The sequence below is a fragment of the Carassius carassius genome, chromosome 48 (genome assembly GCF_963082965.1).
Source record: "Carassius carassius chromosome 48, fCarCar2.1, whole genome shotgun sequence".
Classification (NCBI taxonomy): Eukaryota; Metazoa; Chordata; class Actinopteri; order Cypriniformes; family Cyprinidae; genus Carassius; species Carassius carassius.
The window spans coordinates 3,648,223-3,666,296 of NC_081802.1; the positions used below are offsets into that span (position 1 = coordinate 3,648,223).

The window sequence follows — 18,074 nt, forward strand, 5'->3', positions numbered from 1 at the left end:
GTGAAATTGTGTACAACCTGTAAATTAATTTGGGGCACTAGGACCCTGACTCTACAGATTGGGACACTGATGACTTGGTATACAGATATTCTGGAAAACAAGACACATGAATCAGATTGTGTGATATTGTACACAGTGTGGACAGTCAGTCATTTAGATGTGATTCCAATAGGATGCACAAATAATTGGATTTTGACTGACAGTGTGAAAATGGACCCACTGATGTCAATAATATGTATCAGTTTAGAGGTTTTACCAAATCTCAACAGTCAATCGTCAGTGAAAATCTACTACTGTAGATGATGTCTTTATTGTCTAATAGATATGACATAATAAGTAAGCAGAATTTAAGGTTGGATACAACTGGGGTTTTTATTTTATTTTATTTGTTTTTGCACAGCAGGTGAATGATTCTCAAGGTCCTTTACTAAGAGTTTGCAAACTGGAATCTGAGGGTGCAAGGAAAAAACTAAATATTGAGAAACTTGCTTTCAAAATTGTCCAAATGAAGTTCTTAGCAAAGCATATTACTGATAAAAAAAGTTTTGATATAATCATGATGGGAATTTTACAAAATTTCTTCATGGACCATGATCTTTATTTGATATCCTAATGATTTTTGGTATAAAAGAAAATCGATAATTGTGACCCAGACAATTTTTTTTTAGGCAAATGCTAAACATATACCACAGCGACTGGTTTGTGCTCCAGGGTCTGGATACAGTATGGAATTATATATATATATACAGTACAGACCAAAAGTTTGGACACACCTTCTCATTCAAAGAGTTTTCTTTATTTTCATGACTATGAAAATTGTAGAGTCACACTGAAGGCATCAAGGACTATTTGACCAAGAAGGAGAGTGATGGGGTGCTGCGCCAGATGACCTGGCCTCCACAGTCACCGGACCTGAACCCAATCGAGATGGTTTAGGGGTGAGCTGGACCGCAGACAGAAGGCAAAAGGGCCAACAAGTGCTAAGCATCTCTCGGGGAACTCCTTCAAGACTGTTGGAAGACCATTTCAGGTGACTACCTCTTGAAGCTCATCAAGAGAATGCCAAGAGTGTGCAAAGCAGTAATCAGAGCAAAAGGTGGCTACTTTGAAGAACCTAGAATATGACATATTTTCAGTTGTTTCACACTTTTTTGTTATATATATAATTCCACATGTGTTAATTCATAGTTTTGATGCCTTCAGTGTGAATCTACAATTTTCATAGTCATGAAAATAAAGAAAACTCTTTGAATGAGAAGGTGTGTCCAAACTTTTGGTCTGTACTCTATATATATATATATATATATATATATATATATAGAGAGAGAGAGAGAGAGAGAGAGAGAGAGAGAGAGAGAGAGTTAAAATATGGTCATTGTGTTTCTATTATTTATCGTACATCTACCTCTTTGTCAACAACACTTTCTCGTCATGTTTCACTGGTCCTGTAGGTCAAAGTGTCAGAGTTGTGCATAAAAGCAGGAAGAAGCTTCACATACAGACTTCATGTCCTAAATACCAGTTCTCTCATGCACAGAGTGTCTGTCCACTGAGCAGATAAAACCACGTTTCTGAAGAAAACCGACCACAGCAGCTTTCAGTTTGACTCAGAAGCTGAACTTTAAGACTAGTAATGCAAGATGCAGACACTTTGTAACTTTGTACTTCAGTTCTTCCATACACAACAATTGAATACATTGAATATATACAACCATTTTTAAAACTTTAGAGTTAGGCTTTATATAAAACCATATTCTTCTAATTGTATGTATTTAATGTATTAAAAAAAAAAAAACTCGTGAACGAGTCAATGTTTTGTTCGTTATCTGGCTCGGCTCGGTGTTCATCTTCAGTTCTCTCTTCACAGCAGTTCAGTCAGTGTACTGTTTGAGTAAATGAATTACTCCGGGATATTGGTTTGTTTGAACTCAGAGGGAGTGTCAGCCACATTAAACAAGTTAACAGCTTAAGTCATTTGTGGATTAATGCGTATTGGAGATGCGAACCATTTCAAACGATTCAGTTCGATTTGGTGAACTGGTTCAAGAAGATCCGGTTACATCGAATGATTCGTTCACGAACCGGATATCACAAACTGCTTTGTTTTGAACTCTCTCACAACAGACACGGAAGAGAAGACAATGCTGAATAAAGTTATAGTTTTTGCTATTTTTGGACCAAAATGTATTTTCGATGCTTCAACAAATTCTAACTGACCCTCTGATGTCACATGCACTACTTTGATGATGTTTTTCTATGGAGTCAAAATAGGGCCATATATATCTGCAAAATAAAACAATGTTTTGCAAAAAAAAAAAAATGTTTTGCAAAAAAAAAATATGTTTTGCAAATAAAAATAGAGTATTGAGAAAAAAATGCTTTTTTGCAAGTAAAAAATATAATTGCAAAAGAAAAGTTAACCACTGGGAGAAAAAAATAAAGTTTAGCAAAGTAAAACTTCAGCAGCATTGACTTTGCAACACATATTTCCCTTTGCGCCGCTCCTTTAAATCCGCGTTTCAGTCATCTGTGCCTCTGCGGCGCAAGTTTTCCTTTGCGCTTCATTTTTCTATGTGCCTCGCTTTGTGTCCCTGATTTGACGTGGGGGAGGGGTCAAGAGGTTGGGGTGTGTCTCAGAGCCGTTAGGGTGTGTACAAGGGATGAAGGGAAGGCGCGTCCTTCTTGTTACGTCATCAGCGCGAGCCCCAGACCGAGTGGATCGATCGAAATGGCAGAGCAGAGACATGCGGGTGATGGATCACAGGTATGTATTATTGATCGCTTTCTTCTTATTATTATTAGACTCCTATATTATTAATAACAGATACTTCAGGCCGGCCAGAGCGTGGTATTAGCGGGGTTTTGAAGTAAAATTATTTGAGTAACACATAGCTCTATGTGTGGAGAGCTTTCACTGAACATCATAATCTCATTTTTTTATGGGCCTGTAGAGGCTTTTTGCATCTGAAATCTTTAAATGTAATCCGCAAAAAAGGCACAATATAGTATTCAGACATACGTTTCTGTTGTCATGTGACCCGTAGTTCTTTGACCTGAGACGTTAAAGGAGAACTCCGGTCAATTTTAACATTGAGCTCATTTTTTTGTCAATTTGGAGTGATGTTAGTACAAAGAACAACGACAGAAATCGGTGTTGCCAACACCGTGTTATCCTCTTTTTAATCTGACTGCAGTAGATGTGAAAGAAATGGATAGAAATGATGTTATTTAAGCCAGCGCATCCTGATTTCGGTTGAAGTCCAAAGTAGTCGATTGCCGAGTTCACGCGCGTGATCATTGTTAACTAAACCTATGCGCGTGAACTCGACAATCGACTACTTTGGACTTCAACCGAAATCAGGATGCGCTGGCTTAAATAACATCATTTTTATCCATTTCTTTCACATCTACTGCAGTCAGATTCACTCTGAAGGAATCACTCACATGACCTGTGCAATTGTAATGACACATCAAGGATGTTAAGAGGCTAGAAGCAGGTTTAAATATTGTCCCATTGAAGTCAACAGGGTGCAAATTTTAAAAAGAGGATAACACGGTGTTGGCAACACCGATTTTTGTCGTTGTTCTCTGTACTGACAGCACTCCAAATTGACAAAAAAATGAGCTCAATGTTAAAATTGACCGGAGTTCTCCTTTAAGAGTAACTGCTGCAACCTTTACCTAGGCGTCAGCACAAATAAGGCTGCCACGATTAACAGACATTATATTGTACATGATTTATGAACAGCTTGTGGGTGAAATAGGTAAAATACTGTTGCACCCGAAAGCTAGAGGTCGCTCTCGTGCGAAAACTCAAAATAAGCGCAGTAGAGGAAGACAATAACACACATAACTAATTATAGGAGATGCATATGGACATCATTTTATCAATATTCCTAAAACCTTCTCAGGTATTTTCATGATAATAAAGTATATTAATAATAATGGAGAGGATGTTCGACTGGTGTTGCTTTTTCAAATGCACGTTATAAGTGATTCAAACTCGAACTGCTTTTACATAGAGCAGCACTTCCTACTGATCAGAATCATGAAAACACTCAAATAAGAAACAATCGTGCACAAAACACACACAGATGCATGCACAGAACTCAACACGCACACACCAGCCAAACTCCTAAGAGTGTTTTAACTTTAGCTGACTCGCATATCAATTTGTAAATCATTTTTTATACATTTAATCAAATAAATTCTTATCTTTAGGTCCATGGACCTAATGATGCCACAAGTCACCAGCTGGGAAGGATGATCATGGAAAGACTGCTATCCAAACTGCAGGATACAATGAGTCGCCTACCCCTAGATTTAGATTATTTGGAGTTTTTATGCAGTCATGAGCTTCTCTTCATTTCATCAGTCTATGATCAAATTTCAGTCCCAGAGGAACTCCTTGGTGAACTGTCAACCTTGAAAAACACAGTGGATAGGCATATTGACAATAACAATGAACCTGTTACTGCCCTTGAAGTGGAATTTGGAGTTAAGGGGCCCCCAAAGTTTATTATTTCCAGAGAACATCTTCAGTACCTAGTTAATATGCAGCTATCTGTTCCATGTATTGCCGAGCTTCTTGGTGTGTCAACAAGGACAATCAAACGTCGCCTCACTGAGTATGGCATTTCTCTAAAGGACACCTACAGTAAAATCACAGATGAAGAACTTGACAACCTAGTGAGGTCAATCAAAGCTAAAAGTCCACACCTAGGCCATAGAATGATGAAGGGACACTTACAAGCCTTGGGTCATCGTGTGCCATGGACAAGAGTTTGGGATTCCATGCATCGAGTGGACTCTGCTGGAATACTAGCAAGAATTACACAATTGAGATGTGTAGTCAGAAGGACTTATTCCGTCAAGGGCCCTCTTCATGTTGTTCACATAGACACAAACCATAAGCTGATAAGGTATGTCAAGCCATTGTTGTAATGCTACTGATTAAAGTATGTGACGCTTTCTGTGAAAATATCACATATTGTGATCACATTACATTATGTGAAGTCATTATTTTTGAGTTTCTGAGTTTTCTAATTCTATTTAAATTCTTTGAAAATGTATTAAGGAATATAAGTAATGCCCAAGATTTTTTTTGATATTTTTAATCCTTAAAAATGACTTATTATGCATGTGAGTTTCTCTCTACAGTTTACATACGCATTTCAACTGGTAATAACAGATTATCTTTTATCAGATATGGCCTTGTGATATTCGGTGCCATTGATGGGTACTCCAGAAAGGTATTTTTCTCTTTCTTTAATGCATTGTTGGCCTATAAATTTTGTACAAATCAAATTTCTGATGGAATGCATAAGTCTAACTTTACTTTGTCTCTCAGATCATGTACCTTGGACCTGCAACCGATAACAAGGCATCCACTGCCCTCGGTTTCTTCCTTCAGTCAGTGGAGAGACATGGGTTTCCATTGAGGTAAGACAACTTACATCATGAGTGTGTATGAATGCTTTGCTACCTCCAGTAACGTGAATGTCACTTTGGATAAAAGCGTAAGCTAAATGTAAATGAATCCCTGCTTGTTTAAACATGGTTAACATACGTTTTTTAAATACTGTTAGGTTTCTTTTCTAAAATACCTTGTCATATTTAATTTTTTTGCATTTAGAGTTCGAGGAGACCAAGGAGTTGAAAATGTAGAGATTGCCAGATGTATGTTTTCTGTGCGTGGTTGTGGCAGGGGAAGCTACATCTCAGGAAAAAGCGTGCATAACCAGCGGTAAGCAGCTAGATAAATTAGTTAAAGTTTGATATGAATGTTAAAGTGTTCTGTTTCTAAGAATGATGACTTGTGTTCAACATTACACACTGTTTTCTCTTCCATTTTTAGCATTGAGCGCCTTTGGCGTGACATATGGATGGCAGTTACAAACATCTATTATGATGTTTTGCACAGCCTTGAAGAGGAAGGATTACTAGAGCCAACCAACAGCCTTCACCTCTTTTGCTGTCAGTTTGTGTTCCTGCCTCGTCTCCAGGCCAGCCTTGACTCCTTTACTAGTGGGTGGAATAACCATCCTCTCCGCACAGAGAGTAATAGAAGCCCAGACCAGTTGTGGGAAATTGGACTCCTGCAAAACCCTGTCCCTCCTCCAGTCCAATCTGAGGTATTTTAAGAATTTGTGTCTTTTAATGTATGTAATGTGTTCAAGCAAGATATTGCCCCAATGTCCATAACCTATTACCAACTTTTAACAGATTGCACAAGACGACGACTCTGACTGGGACACAGACAGTATCTCTGACCAGCCGTGGACAGGAATTGTAGTTCCTCCAGTCGAATGCCCCTTAACTGAAGAACTTAAGGCCCAAATTCAAACTTTTTTTAACCCAACCTCACACTCTCAAAACTATGGAAGAGACAAGTATTTAGAAGTTTTGAATTTTGTTCTGCTTCATTCTTAATTGACACTAAATCAATCATTGAAATGACTAGTGACCAAATGATCCATTTAGAAGCAAATTAACATCCAATTCAATAAAAAACAAACAAGTTGACATTGCATGCTTGTTTTATTTTTTGTATTGGCTATATTTAAAGCAGAAAAAGACTTGTATAACAACTTGTGTTCTCTTAACACATGCATTAAGATATAAAATTTTACAATATGTAACACGTTGTGTTCTCTACACATACACAGTAAATTTCAAAACCATAAGAACATTTACCAATGTATAAAAGGTTTTTTTCCTGAAAATGTACAATTCCATACATTAAGCAGCATTTTAAATTCTGTTAAAACCGTCGTCAAACTGAATGGCTTGCAACATGACTGATTTAAAAGAACTGTAGTCACCCATGTGTACTGTGGGAAATGTAATTTTTCTGGCACAGGCACTTACAACTGGGAAGCATATTTTATGTTCTGGCATCCTCTGCATACACTCATGGTCAAAATGAAGAGAAATTTTGAATTCTTTAAGTTCTGACATTAGAAGAGGTTTGTGTCCCTGGCCAGTGAGCCATTGCATAACACCGGGGACAGTTAAGGGCAGGATGTCTCCGTCAGGGTTATCCTCTACAAGCAAAAGAACTTGTTATCTCTAGGGTTGGTATTGTCTGAATTAGATCAATTACATTTTAACATTAATTTGTGTAATCTGCAGTTTTTTTTAACAATATTTATACTAAATCAACTGTCAGCTTTCAATTTCTTGGAGAAAGTCTTGCAGAAAGTTGATTATAGCTGTTTCATAAGTCTCTCGTACTGATCCCTTCTCCGACATTTTCGGAAGAATGTTCTGCATGATGAAGTCTGCATCAGCCTGTGGGGGGGGGGGGGGGGGATTCCATTTTCAGGTACATATACACATATGCATTTGACTTTTATCCAAAGCTACTTTATTACTATAATAACATTTGTTTTAAGTATGTGCAATCCCTGAGATCGAACCCAAGCCCTTGGGCTATGCTAGCACTGTTATCTAACCAATAAGCTACAGGAAACCATTACTGAGGTATTAAGAGCAATCCATTTTCTACTATTATTTTTTGTAAGGAACAAAGTGTTTGACTATTTTTCAACTTAGCAAATAATAATTTTCCTATATATAATATTCCTAAAATAAAACCATTTCTAAAATGAAATACAAGATATAGGCAAAAATGTTATTCCAGTTAGTGATACCTTATCATCATCATCCACATCAGGGACAAAGAACTGGTGGCAAAGTCCTGAATGGTTTTCCAGGATGTCCACGAAATTGTAGACTTCAAGACCTTTTCGGATTTGCTTCAACAAAGGGAACAAACGTAGAGTTGCATGCAGCACAATTGATCTGAAAAAAGAACCAGGAAATTCTAGCATAATATAGACAGTGTTGTGGCTAATCAGTATATCTGGTAGGCAGCAAAATTAAAACCGTTTGCAAGGTTTCAAATGTAAAGAAGTTATAACACTTTTTCTGACCTTATTATGGCCTCTTTGTTCTCAGGTTTAATGGCCCCAGTAAAACCACAGTTAATTATTTGATCATTCCATGCAGAGAGATCGGTTTCTTCTTCCTCCACCTGAAAACACAAACACGTAAAATGGTGTGCTTGCGTAGAAATAAAGCTTTTATGAAATCAGATTTTATTTGGAAAAAAATTACTACCTTTTTAATCAAATGATAAAGTTCAGCATCATCCACATCATCTATAGTGAGAGTTGATTCATCCAAGTCTCCAGATGAGAGATAATCAAAGCACCACGGCCTCAAGAAACGGGGGGCAGGCCCACCCTGAGCGAGACTAACCGAAAACACTTCTCCAGCAGTCCTGAAAGAAAAAATACAAAGTAATATTTAGTTGTATGCAAAAATGACAACTGACATGTTACTATAATGTAAAATATTACTAACTTAAAAAATCCATTCTCCAGATTACTTAGGGAGTAGATGGGGCTCTTCCCTCTCTGGTGTCCTCTATGCTCAAAGAGGTGTTTCTCAATCTCACCTATCAAATCTACAAACAAATATACAAATGTACATGTTAAAAAAGAATGTTATTTACTACATTGTACAATTATAAGCACATTAAAACATACCAAATCTCATAATGACACATGTGGTAACTGTTTATTGTTTTTCTAAACTTTAAATTGTTACGATGAATTTAAAAACCTAATAATGTGATTGTGAACCTAACTTGCCTGAAAGAAATTCCTTACGAATGGCACCTGTGTCAACACCTGCTTCCCCCAAAAATGTTACACGCAAAGTATTGCCCGGGGTTCCTCTCTTTTGTCTTTGCCACTGCACCATAGCTCTTTGATAGAAGTCAGTTCGAGAAACACAGATCTTGAAATCCTTGCTGTCATCTACCCTTCTTGCCAACAAACGCAATACATCATCTGGACTATAAAAACAGGATAAAAAGATTAGTAAAGAATTCAGATGTCTCAGGGTTGTTAAAATGTAATAAATAGACTGTACCATTTCATGTCTGGGCCTTGGTGTTGCTGTACTGGTGTGCCACACGGAGGACTGCTCTCATAATCCAGTGTCTGTAATATACTGAGTATATACCCAATGGTTAGATTGACTTCTTAGAACATTTACAACATGTTATATACACTTATAATACCTAAAACATGTTTTTAATACATACCTTATTAAATGTCTGTAAATGAAATAACTTTTCAAATCATTAAAAATTACCTATCTCCACAAACACTTGCATGCATGGGCAACTCTGTCTGTGAAAATGTGTCTAAACAAATGGGACACTGTCCCTCATCCTATAATGGCAAAAGGACAACTGATTAAGTATTATACAATAAAATCCCAATTAAAACACAATTGGTTATTTCCAAAATCCAATTTGTTTAATTGGTCACTTTAAATACTTTGGTCACCAAGTATTTTGCAAGATCTAAACAAGCACTCGCTGTTTCAGTTTTTTTAACTTTACAAAAAACATTCTGATTCAGTTCTAAATGTTTAGTAAATTGTATTGACTTCTAACATTTGTGTAGTGTTTTAAAACTATAAAAATAGGGCATTCTTCTCAACCAGTGTTATTTACCTCTTGCAAAATGGTCTTTATGTACCAATGAGAGACAGTATAATTACAATCAACTAATCAAAAGTGCTTGACAATAAGGCACTACAAAGAAAATACCATTACCGTTAGTAATAAAATCTTAACTTGGCATCTAATTAATTTTACTAACTGCACCGGTCCTTATGCACTTATATTAAAATTAAAACCTCACCTCAAAACTTGTGGTGGGTGTAGGAGAACAAGTTTGTATTGAAGTGGTGGGTGTAGGTGTAGAAGCTGGGGCTGTAGGGGTAACTGCTCTGGTAATCTCACCAACTACTTTTACATCATCATCATCATCTTCAGTAGTCTGAAATGACAAAACGAGATATATATTCTGCCTAAAAGAAAACTTAACTGAAAAACAACATTTGTGTAAATGTTGTGTAAACAACATACCTCATCATTAGCTGACTGTGTGCAGCCACCACAAGATTTAACATGCAAGTACAAAACTGGTAGTGGCATTGTGGTTTTACAAGTACGACACTCAACCTTTGGCATCTTCGCAAACTCTTCTGCTGAGAATGGCAGTGGATCAAGACATAACTCATCTTGAAGAGGGACCATATACAGTGCTGTTCTTCCAGCGGTGGTAGCCATTTTGAGAAGGCTGCCTGTATAACCCTCTGAGTCTGGAGGGACAACAGTAAGCTTTCTTCTTCCATTCCCACCTGATAATTTAAAAACACATTAACAAATCCAGCAATAAAAGGTCTTTACTATATAATTGGGCTTTATACTGTAGTTAAAACGATGTCAAAAAACAGTGCTTCCCATATTCTATTAACACTTCCCTGTGTACTATTATTAAAAAAGGATGTAGCCTGGGATTTAAGGTTAGAATGCCCGGGGAAATGTTCAATTAATAACTACCTATGGAAATTACTTACACTACAGTATACTCTACTCAGATATTCATGTTTGTGTCTGTTCTGGTAGACAGTACAGCATACCTGGTGCCTTATAAAGTAACCACCCTCCAGTAAGTGACTTCATCTTTGGAAATTCAGCTTCAAGGAGCTTGCATAACTGAAATAAACATGAAACAGAACAAGGGTTCTCAAACAACCACACAAAGTAAAAACTAAATCTTTATCACATTGAAAATTTTACGTGCATTTGTTTGTCATTTTTATACATACTAATTCACATTTTACTATGTTTAGCCTAAGCAAATTATGTTCATTCATCTCAGCATGTTTTGAAAGTGGAATATTACTTTGAAGCAGTTAATTATATATTATTCGCAGGGTGATATAGAAATAATCCTGCTCTAAAATCAGATGGCACAAACTAACAAATTAGATTGTACTATAAAATGAACTTACATCCGAATGGTTCACATTGGATGAAATTGTAATCACCCGTTTTCCTAGTCCGGCCTGGAGTAGTTCAAGCTCTTCAGAAGGTGTGGGTGAGGTGTCAGTGTTGCTGCTCATTAAATATATGGAAACAGCAAATGGTTTCCAAGGTGTGGCTTTCACATGTATTTGTGGATTTGGAGTTTTCTTCTTTGATTTTTTAAACATCCCAGGAAAAGATCTACAAATAATAAAACAATGTTAATTATAATATTAAACATTCAAAAGACAATTGTTAAAATAATTAGATGTGGATGCGGCAACCTGGCCATATCCTGCTCTATTCGAGGCTGAGAAATAGCAGGAGGCTGCTGTCGTTGTTGTGGCTGCTGCTGCTGACCCTGAGCTGACTGAATCTGACCAAGGCTTTGGGTCAGAAGACCTATTAAATTCTGTGCAGCTGTACAGACATCTGAATATTCTCTCTGTTAAATATGTCATGACAAAATCATATAGGATTATCTAGATAAGGGGTTTTATACTCAGTTCCTGCAGGGCTGCAGCTCTGCACAGTTTAGCTCAAACCCTAATCAAACACATCTGATTCAGCTAATCAAGATCTTCAGGATTACTAGAAACCTCCAAACAGGTGTGGGATGGAGCTGGTTTGAGCTAAACTGTGCAGAGCTGTGGCCCTCCAGGAATTGAGTTTCACACAACTGATCTAGAACAAGTGCATTAACAATGTATCATATAAACATCACAGCTTTTAAACATAGTCTATAGGGATGTGACCTACTGTATATAAATCAACTTGTTCGGAATCAGAAAGAGGTTTATTTCAAATTATGTTTGCACATACAAGGCATTTGTTTTCAATTTACAGTATATTTTGAGAAACACCTTTGGCATCGCTTATAGTCCATAATACAACTAGGGCGTGGAGAATAATAATTATTATTTATTAATCAACGTGAAAGGTGTGTATATTGAGAGAAATGTACAGCCGCCGACACACTTAACGTTGCGTCGGCGATTAGCTAATCGCCACATTAATTGATCTCTAACTTACTTAACTTGAGCAAACGCGCTGATACACATAGTTACATATAGTTATCAGTCTATCTAGTGAACTTGAAGAAAGCGATCAATAATACATACCTGTGATCCATCACCCGCATGTCTCTGCTCTGCCATTTCGATCGATCCACTCGGTCTGGGGCTCGCGCTGATGACGGTAACAAGAAGGACGCGCCTTCCCTTCATCCCTTGTACACACCCTAACGGCTCTGAGACACACCCCAACCTCTTGACCCCTCCCCCACGTCAAATCAGGGACACAAAGCGAGGCACATAGAAAAATGAAGCGCAAAGGAAAACTTGCGCCGCAGAGGCACAGATGACTGAAACGCGGATTTAAAGGAGCGGCGCAAAGGGAAATATGTGTTGCAAAGTCAATGCTGCTGAAGTTTTACTTTGCTAAACTTTATTTTTTTCTCCCAGTGGTTAACTTTTCTTTTGCAATTATATTTTTTACTTGCAAAAAAGCATTTTTTTTTCTCAATACTCTATTTTTATTTGCAAAACATATTTTTTTTTTTGCAAAACATTTTTTTTTTTTGCAAAACATTGTTTTATTTTGCAGATATATACGTCCCTATTTTTACTCCATATTTTTCTTCCCTTTCTGGACATGGACAGTAGACCGTACACACAGCTTCAATGGAGGGACTGAGAGCTCTCGGACTAAATCTAAAATATCTTAAACTGTGTTCCAAAGATGAACGGAGGTCTTACTGGTTTGGAACGACATGAGGGTGAGTTATTAATGACATAATTTTGCAAATTGGGTGAACTAACCCTTTAAGACTGTTTTTTTGGTTTAGGGTCACAAATAGTTGATTTCCACTGTAAAAAGAATAATACTAATAAGATATAACAGAAATAAGTCTGTTCAGCTCTTATATCTGACTACTCTGATAAAAGTAGTTTAGTAGCTTGGGTAGTTTAAAATTAAGATCCCATGATCTTTTTTTCATGTTTTTCTTTCTTTTTTTTTGTACTTATGTGCTATAATTCAGTACAGCAAATGTGCTTTAAATGGATAAATTTGAATAAAACCTGGAAAAAATGATATTTTAAAACTTTATATATTTATATAATAAGCTTTTAGAATTGAATAAATTACTCACCACACAGAAACAATGAAGGCATTTTGACTGATTCTGCTGTTGATGATCTATATTTTATAAAGTCCAGAGTCTGTGTTTGTGATGTTCGTGATGGTCAGAGATCCAGTCTGATGATCCAGCTTCAGTTTGTCTCTGAATCTCTTAGTTCCTTCATTACACTCAACACCTGTACAGATATAACTGAGATCTCCGTTAACATGAGATATACAAATAAAATATCATCTAATTCTGCTCTGCTGCTTTACTTTAATATCAGTGTATAGAGTGACTGAATCTCCCTCCATCACTGACACTGGTAATATATCTCTATCAACACCAAGAAAAAAAAAATTATATATATATATATATATATATATATGTGTGTGTGTGTGTGTGTGTGTGTGTGTGTGTGTCTGGGTTTGCATACATATAGTTAAACCAGTTGAATCTTTAAGTCAACATATTGCTAAAGTGAAAGCGAAAGTAACCTAGAGTGAGAAGTCGGTGTCAAAACAATAAGCTTGTCTCAGTTTGCTAGTAATGTGACGTTCGACACCGAAGCTCTGAAACAAGTGTAAAACAAACAACAAACACGGCTCATGTCATTTTTGCTTCAGCTGCATCTCGCCTGGCAACATTTGTGGTTTGAACGGGCGAATGCAGAACAGGAAGTCCTATTGTGACTGCTTTGTGAAAGCTACATAATCATGCTCCATTGTGCACTCGATAGTAGGTCTAAACTATGTTTTGGACACCTCTTATAATTGCTGTCACCTCAAATATTTCAGTAGATAATGGAATATGTATGTACTGTATGTATGAATGTATTTATTCAGTGCCCACGTAAACTCTGCCTATCCATATTACAGGCTACTCGGACATGATTAAAGTAGACAGATTATTATTTTAATGCAGCAAAATGACTTAATGATTGAAACCAGTTCTCCTCAGACCCACATATTTTGTCAAACACTCATTTTGGGTCTCGCAGTCTCTAGGCTAAATATGAGCTGATGAGTTGACTCAGGTGTGTGTCCATCAACACAGAACGTTCCCCTAATGCTATGTTATGGTTGCCTTTTGGTTATTTTGAGCAACCATTGAAGAACATTCAGGGAACCAAAAATCGTTAGCTGGACTAGATGAAAGAGAAATCCAAAATGTGCCTTAGTTCATTTGATCTCTAATGCATTTTAATGTTTTCTGCATTCTGCAATGCATTCTATGTTTTAAATAGGAAATAAAGAATAAATTGCAAACAGATGTGAAGAATTTCATCTTCCCTTACAGAAATGAACCATGGGTTCATGACAGTAAAAGTGTAGTAACCCTGTTTTTTTTTTCACTAGACACCTTCAAACTAACACACTCACAACAAAAGTGCATGAGATGTGCACTTCTCATGCACTTTGCATGATCAATCAACTGAAAAACTGATCAAGAAGGCAAGTATTACTACAATAATTGAGAAAGAACTGCAATTAGGACAGTTTTGGGGTTTTTTGAATTGCAGTAACACCAGTATGATGCCATTAAATTAATTACATTTTAGTTTTGTTTTTAATGCATGTATTTTATTGTACTGTATTATAGCTGTTGCTGTTGATAATGTATTGAATAAATTGAATTAATTCAATTTTTTAATTTAATTAAATTAATATTACAGAAAGCTGCAGAGGAGAATCGTGTGGAGTATGCACCTATATGCATAAGAAGATGAAACTTTAATCTTTTCCGAAGTAAAGAAGTCCCTTTTATTTGGCATATGGTTTATAAATGTGATCTTAGATCTTTGATGAAGTTTCGGTATGGTTGAGACTCTGAACTTTTCACAAATTCTGACATAAAAATTTAATAATTTACATAAATTATCTGTTTCACAGAATTCCCACTGGGAGTGTTTGGAGTGTTGTGATTTTTTTCCCCTTAAATATACACAGAGATGTGGTTTGATCAGTTTCTTAAACAGTGTGTGCTTACGAGTGCCTATGATGAAACACTGGCTAATGTGCATTTGTGAGCGCACGTTAAAGGTGTGAATAGCTTGTGGTTGAAGGTCTTTTTCCACTGCTGCTAATGCGAAACTCACAGTTTCTGTGCAACTCTGTGAATGTAAAATGTGCAAATGTAATATATATATATTTTTTTGTGAAACATTAAGAAGAATATTAAAAGTAGCCTGCATATGATTATTGGCCTCACTTTTTATTTTATTTAATTTGTTTAGTTGTTTGTATACTTGGTTTTTGAACCTTTGGTTTTATTTCCAAGGCGCAAACACAGAAAACGAAGCGTCAGTCTGTGACACTCGTGACTTGTTTAAAGGATTATCCCGCCAAAACCAGCGCAGTGTAAATTAACCCAATTCCGCGGGAAAACCCTTGACTCACTTCAGCACGCTGGGAAGAGCAACAGCGTTCCTCCAGCTGCTGACGGTTTCACTTTCACTCCGCGGGTTCTGAATATTGAAGAGTTACCCTCGTGAAGGGCGTGGCTCTGAGATAACGCGCCATTAGATGCCACAAATGGAGCACAAAATATTTTGCAGGCTACTTGTGACTGGTTTATTGGAGGAAAGAAGCAGTGTGGAGCATTATTACACTAGGCTACAATTATTTGTTACAATTAGCCTAGTTGTGTTGTTTGTTTTTCCTAAAAAAATGGATTTTAAAAACAATAACAGCTAGAAATAAGTAGCTAATGGGTTTAAACATTTTCAAAGGAAAAATAGGCTACATTTAAAAAAAATAGTTCATTCTTTGAAATGGGGTGTTTTGCATTAACGCTAGGGGGCGCTCGAGGGATTCGGGTTGAGTTCGGGTTAAAATGGATGGGAGTGAAATCAACATGAGGAATCAAAGTGCATCATGATTAGCTGAGGAACATTTTCCATGAGCTAAAACAAAGTGAAATAGACACAAAACTAAAATAATGCAGTAAACATTCATATAACAACATATGTTGTAAAATAAAACCCTTACGTACAGCTGTCATGAAAAACCTAACTGGGAATTCTCATCTCTTTTATGGATTTTCTCTGTAAATTATAAGATGGTTATAACAATAAACACATTGTGATTATAATGCAGAGCTAAAAGCTCAACCTAAACTGTATTTTAAAATATACCTCAATGGAAAATGCATTTAACAATTCAGTTATTATCACCTGTGACATTAAAACTTAAGTTCTTACAGCAGTTCTGATGATTGTGCTAGTGAGAGATACAGATGAATCATTGATTTACTCAATCACTCATCAGACAAATCTACATGTCTCAAAGATGTATTTTACAACTGCTTATCATAAAGCCCATTTATATACATAGGTTCCAACATTGATCATTACATATAAGAACTCCCTGCCAACCTATGGAGATTTGGTTGGATAAAATCATCATAACAACATATTACAAGATATCATGGACAGTCTCAAATGTAATGACTTATATCCAGATAATGACAGCTTGAATGTGAAGAGTCCTGACTGAGGATGAAAGGAGGAGCTGGTGATGGAGGAGGACCTGAGCAACAAAATAGGTGTGTTCAACTTCATGAGGCACTGCACTGACCAATCAGCAAGAGTTGCTTTATGCCGTCAGGGGCAGAGTTGAAGGAAGATACGTGAAGTTGGATACTTTCTGCATAGATTAAATTAATTAAATGCAGTATTTGCCAAATACATAGATGTTTTAGAAATGTTTTCATGAAGCAGCATTCATGTACTGCTTAAAACAGCGCCATCTGTTCAAGAATCAAGTTCAAAACAAGCCTATACTATTTAAACGCCAATAAAGTATACTTTTATCAGTGGTTTTGATAAACGTGACTCAATGTAGCATTGCAACTACAGTAAAAAGGCTTTTACTGTTACAGAAGCACAGATTTTTGAGCATTAGTTGAACTAAAGGCGTCAGAATAAATGCAAAGCTTGTTTGGCCAATTGAGCCAGTCACAGATGTTCTGGACAAGCTGCACAAACTCAGCTGAATGCTCTCGAAACACTCTCAGACATTCTTCCAGTGCTGTCTCGAGTCAGACAACATTTCTAACCGGCATTCACTGCTGTAAGTCACTGCTGCAGCTCCGCATGAAGTTGAACACACCTAATGAAAGCAGCACTAGCAGCGCTGGGATCATAAACCTATAGGTAGAAATGGATCAGCTGAGCGTCAGCTGACACAAGTGTAATAGAGGCGTTTTTCTCCAAGGGACTTTTATTTTGATAGTCTCAACTTCAACTACTTCAACTATATTTATTTCTAAAGCACTTTTAAGAACACTATGTGGAAACCAAAATGCTGTACAGGAAGACTAAATAAAAACATATGAATAAAATCAAGCATAAAACATTATATACATACCACAACAACAACAAAGAACAAATTAGAAAACATTTTTAAATGCTAATGAAAACAAATGAGTTTTAAGCGCACTCTAAAATACAGGAAGTGTAGGAGAAGATTTTACAGAGAGAGGAAGGTCATTCCAAAGCCTTGGAGCAGCTTTGCATTTTAAACGAGATCGAGGAACCATCTGATGTAATTGATCATTTGAATGCAAAGACCTATTAGATTGATGCAAACAGAATAAAAAACAGAATTCTTTGGCGTAGGCCCCATCTGCAGCTTGAATCTGGTTGAAGATTCAGCTATTACTGTCAAGACTAAGGCAGGGGCGGAGCCTACCCCCTGCATGGACAATAAGATGGAGGGGAACGTCACTGTCAGTTTCTGCAAACAAAAGGAAAGGTGAGAAAAGAGCTTATATATTTCTTGTGTCGAGTAACAAACACAATTAGCATTTTGCCAATGTCATACTAACATGATTAGCATGTTATTAGCATGTTTTTTAGCAAGATGCTAACATGATTACTGTGTTGCTAGCATGATGTTAACAAAAAATCCCATGTTTGTTGTCATGTTTGAACTATAGTCTATGTTTAATATTATGTTATGTTAGATCTAATTGTAATTTTTGACGTAGCATTAAGTCTTTCTTGTAGAACTTACCCTAAAGCTTCCATTTCTCTATTACTCATCTAAAGTC

At 36.6% G+C, this 18,074-nt stretch overlaps 2 protein-coding genes across 3 annotated transcripts; one reads left to right on the forward strand and one right to left on the reverse strand.

Moving 5' to 3' along the window:
- The first annotated feature begins 2,673 nt into the window (after positions 1-2,673).
- Positions 2,674-6,518, forward strand: LOC132131732 (uncharacterized). The gene is made up of 7 exons (XM_059543827.1): positions 2,674-2,764; positions 4,222-4,922; positions 5,207-5,252; positions 5,351-5,442; positions 5,636-5,746; positions 5,858-6,134; positions 6,226-6,518. Exons 1-7 carry the CDS (start codon positions 2,729-2,731, stop codon positions 6,430-6,432), a joined length of 1,470 nt encoding a protein of 489 aa, XP_059399810.1. The 5' UTR covers positions 2,674-2,728; the 3' UTR covers positions 6,433-6,518.
- Positions 6,519-6,521: 3 nt separating this feature from the next.
- LOC132131729 (uncharacterized) lies at positions 6,522-12,087 on the reverse strand. Of its 2 annotated transcripts, XM_059543822.1 has the most exons (14): positions 12,019-12,072; positions 11,182-11,342; positions 10,885-11,098; positions 10,510-10,585; positions 9,953-10,227; positions 9,726-9,863; positions 9,169-9,248; positions 8,944-9,024; positions 8,652-8,866; positions 8,371-8,464; positions 8,125-8,287; positions 7,938-8,038; positions 7,656-7,806; positions 6,522-7,293 (listed from the first exon to the last, which is right to left on the reverse strand). In XM_059543822.1, the coding sequence occupies exons 1-14, from the start codon at positions 12,052-12,054 to the stop codon at positions 7,168-7,170; spliced, it is 1,911 nt and encodes a 636-aa protein (XP_059399805.1). In that variant the 5' UTR covers positions 12,055-12,072; the 3' UTR covers positions 6,522-7,167. The 2 variants fall into 2 exon arrangements, with proteins under 2 accessions (XP_059399805.1, XP_059399806.1); XM_059543823.1 differs by lacking the exon at positions 11,182-11,342 and having other exon boundaries at positions 12,019-12,087.
- Positions 12,088-18,074: the final 5,987 nt, after the last annotated feature.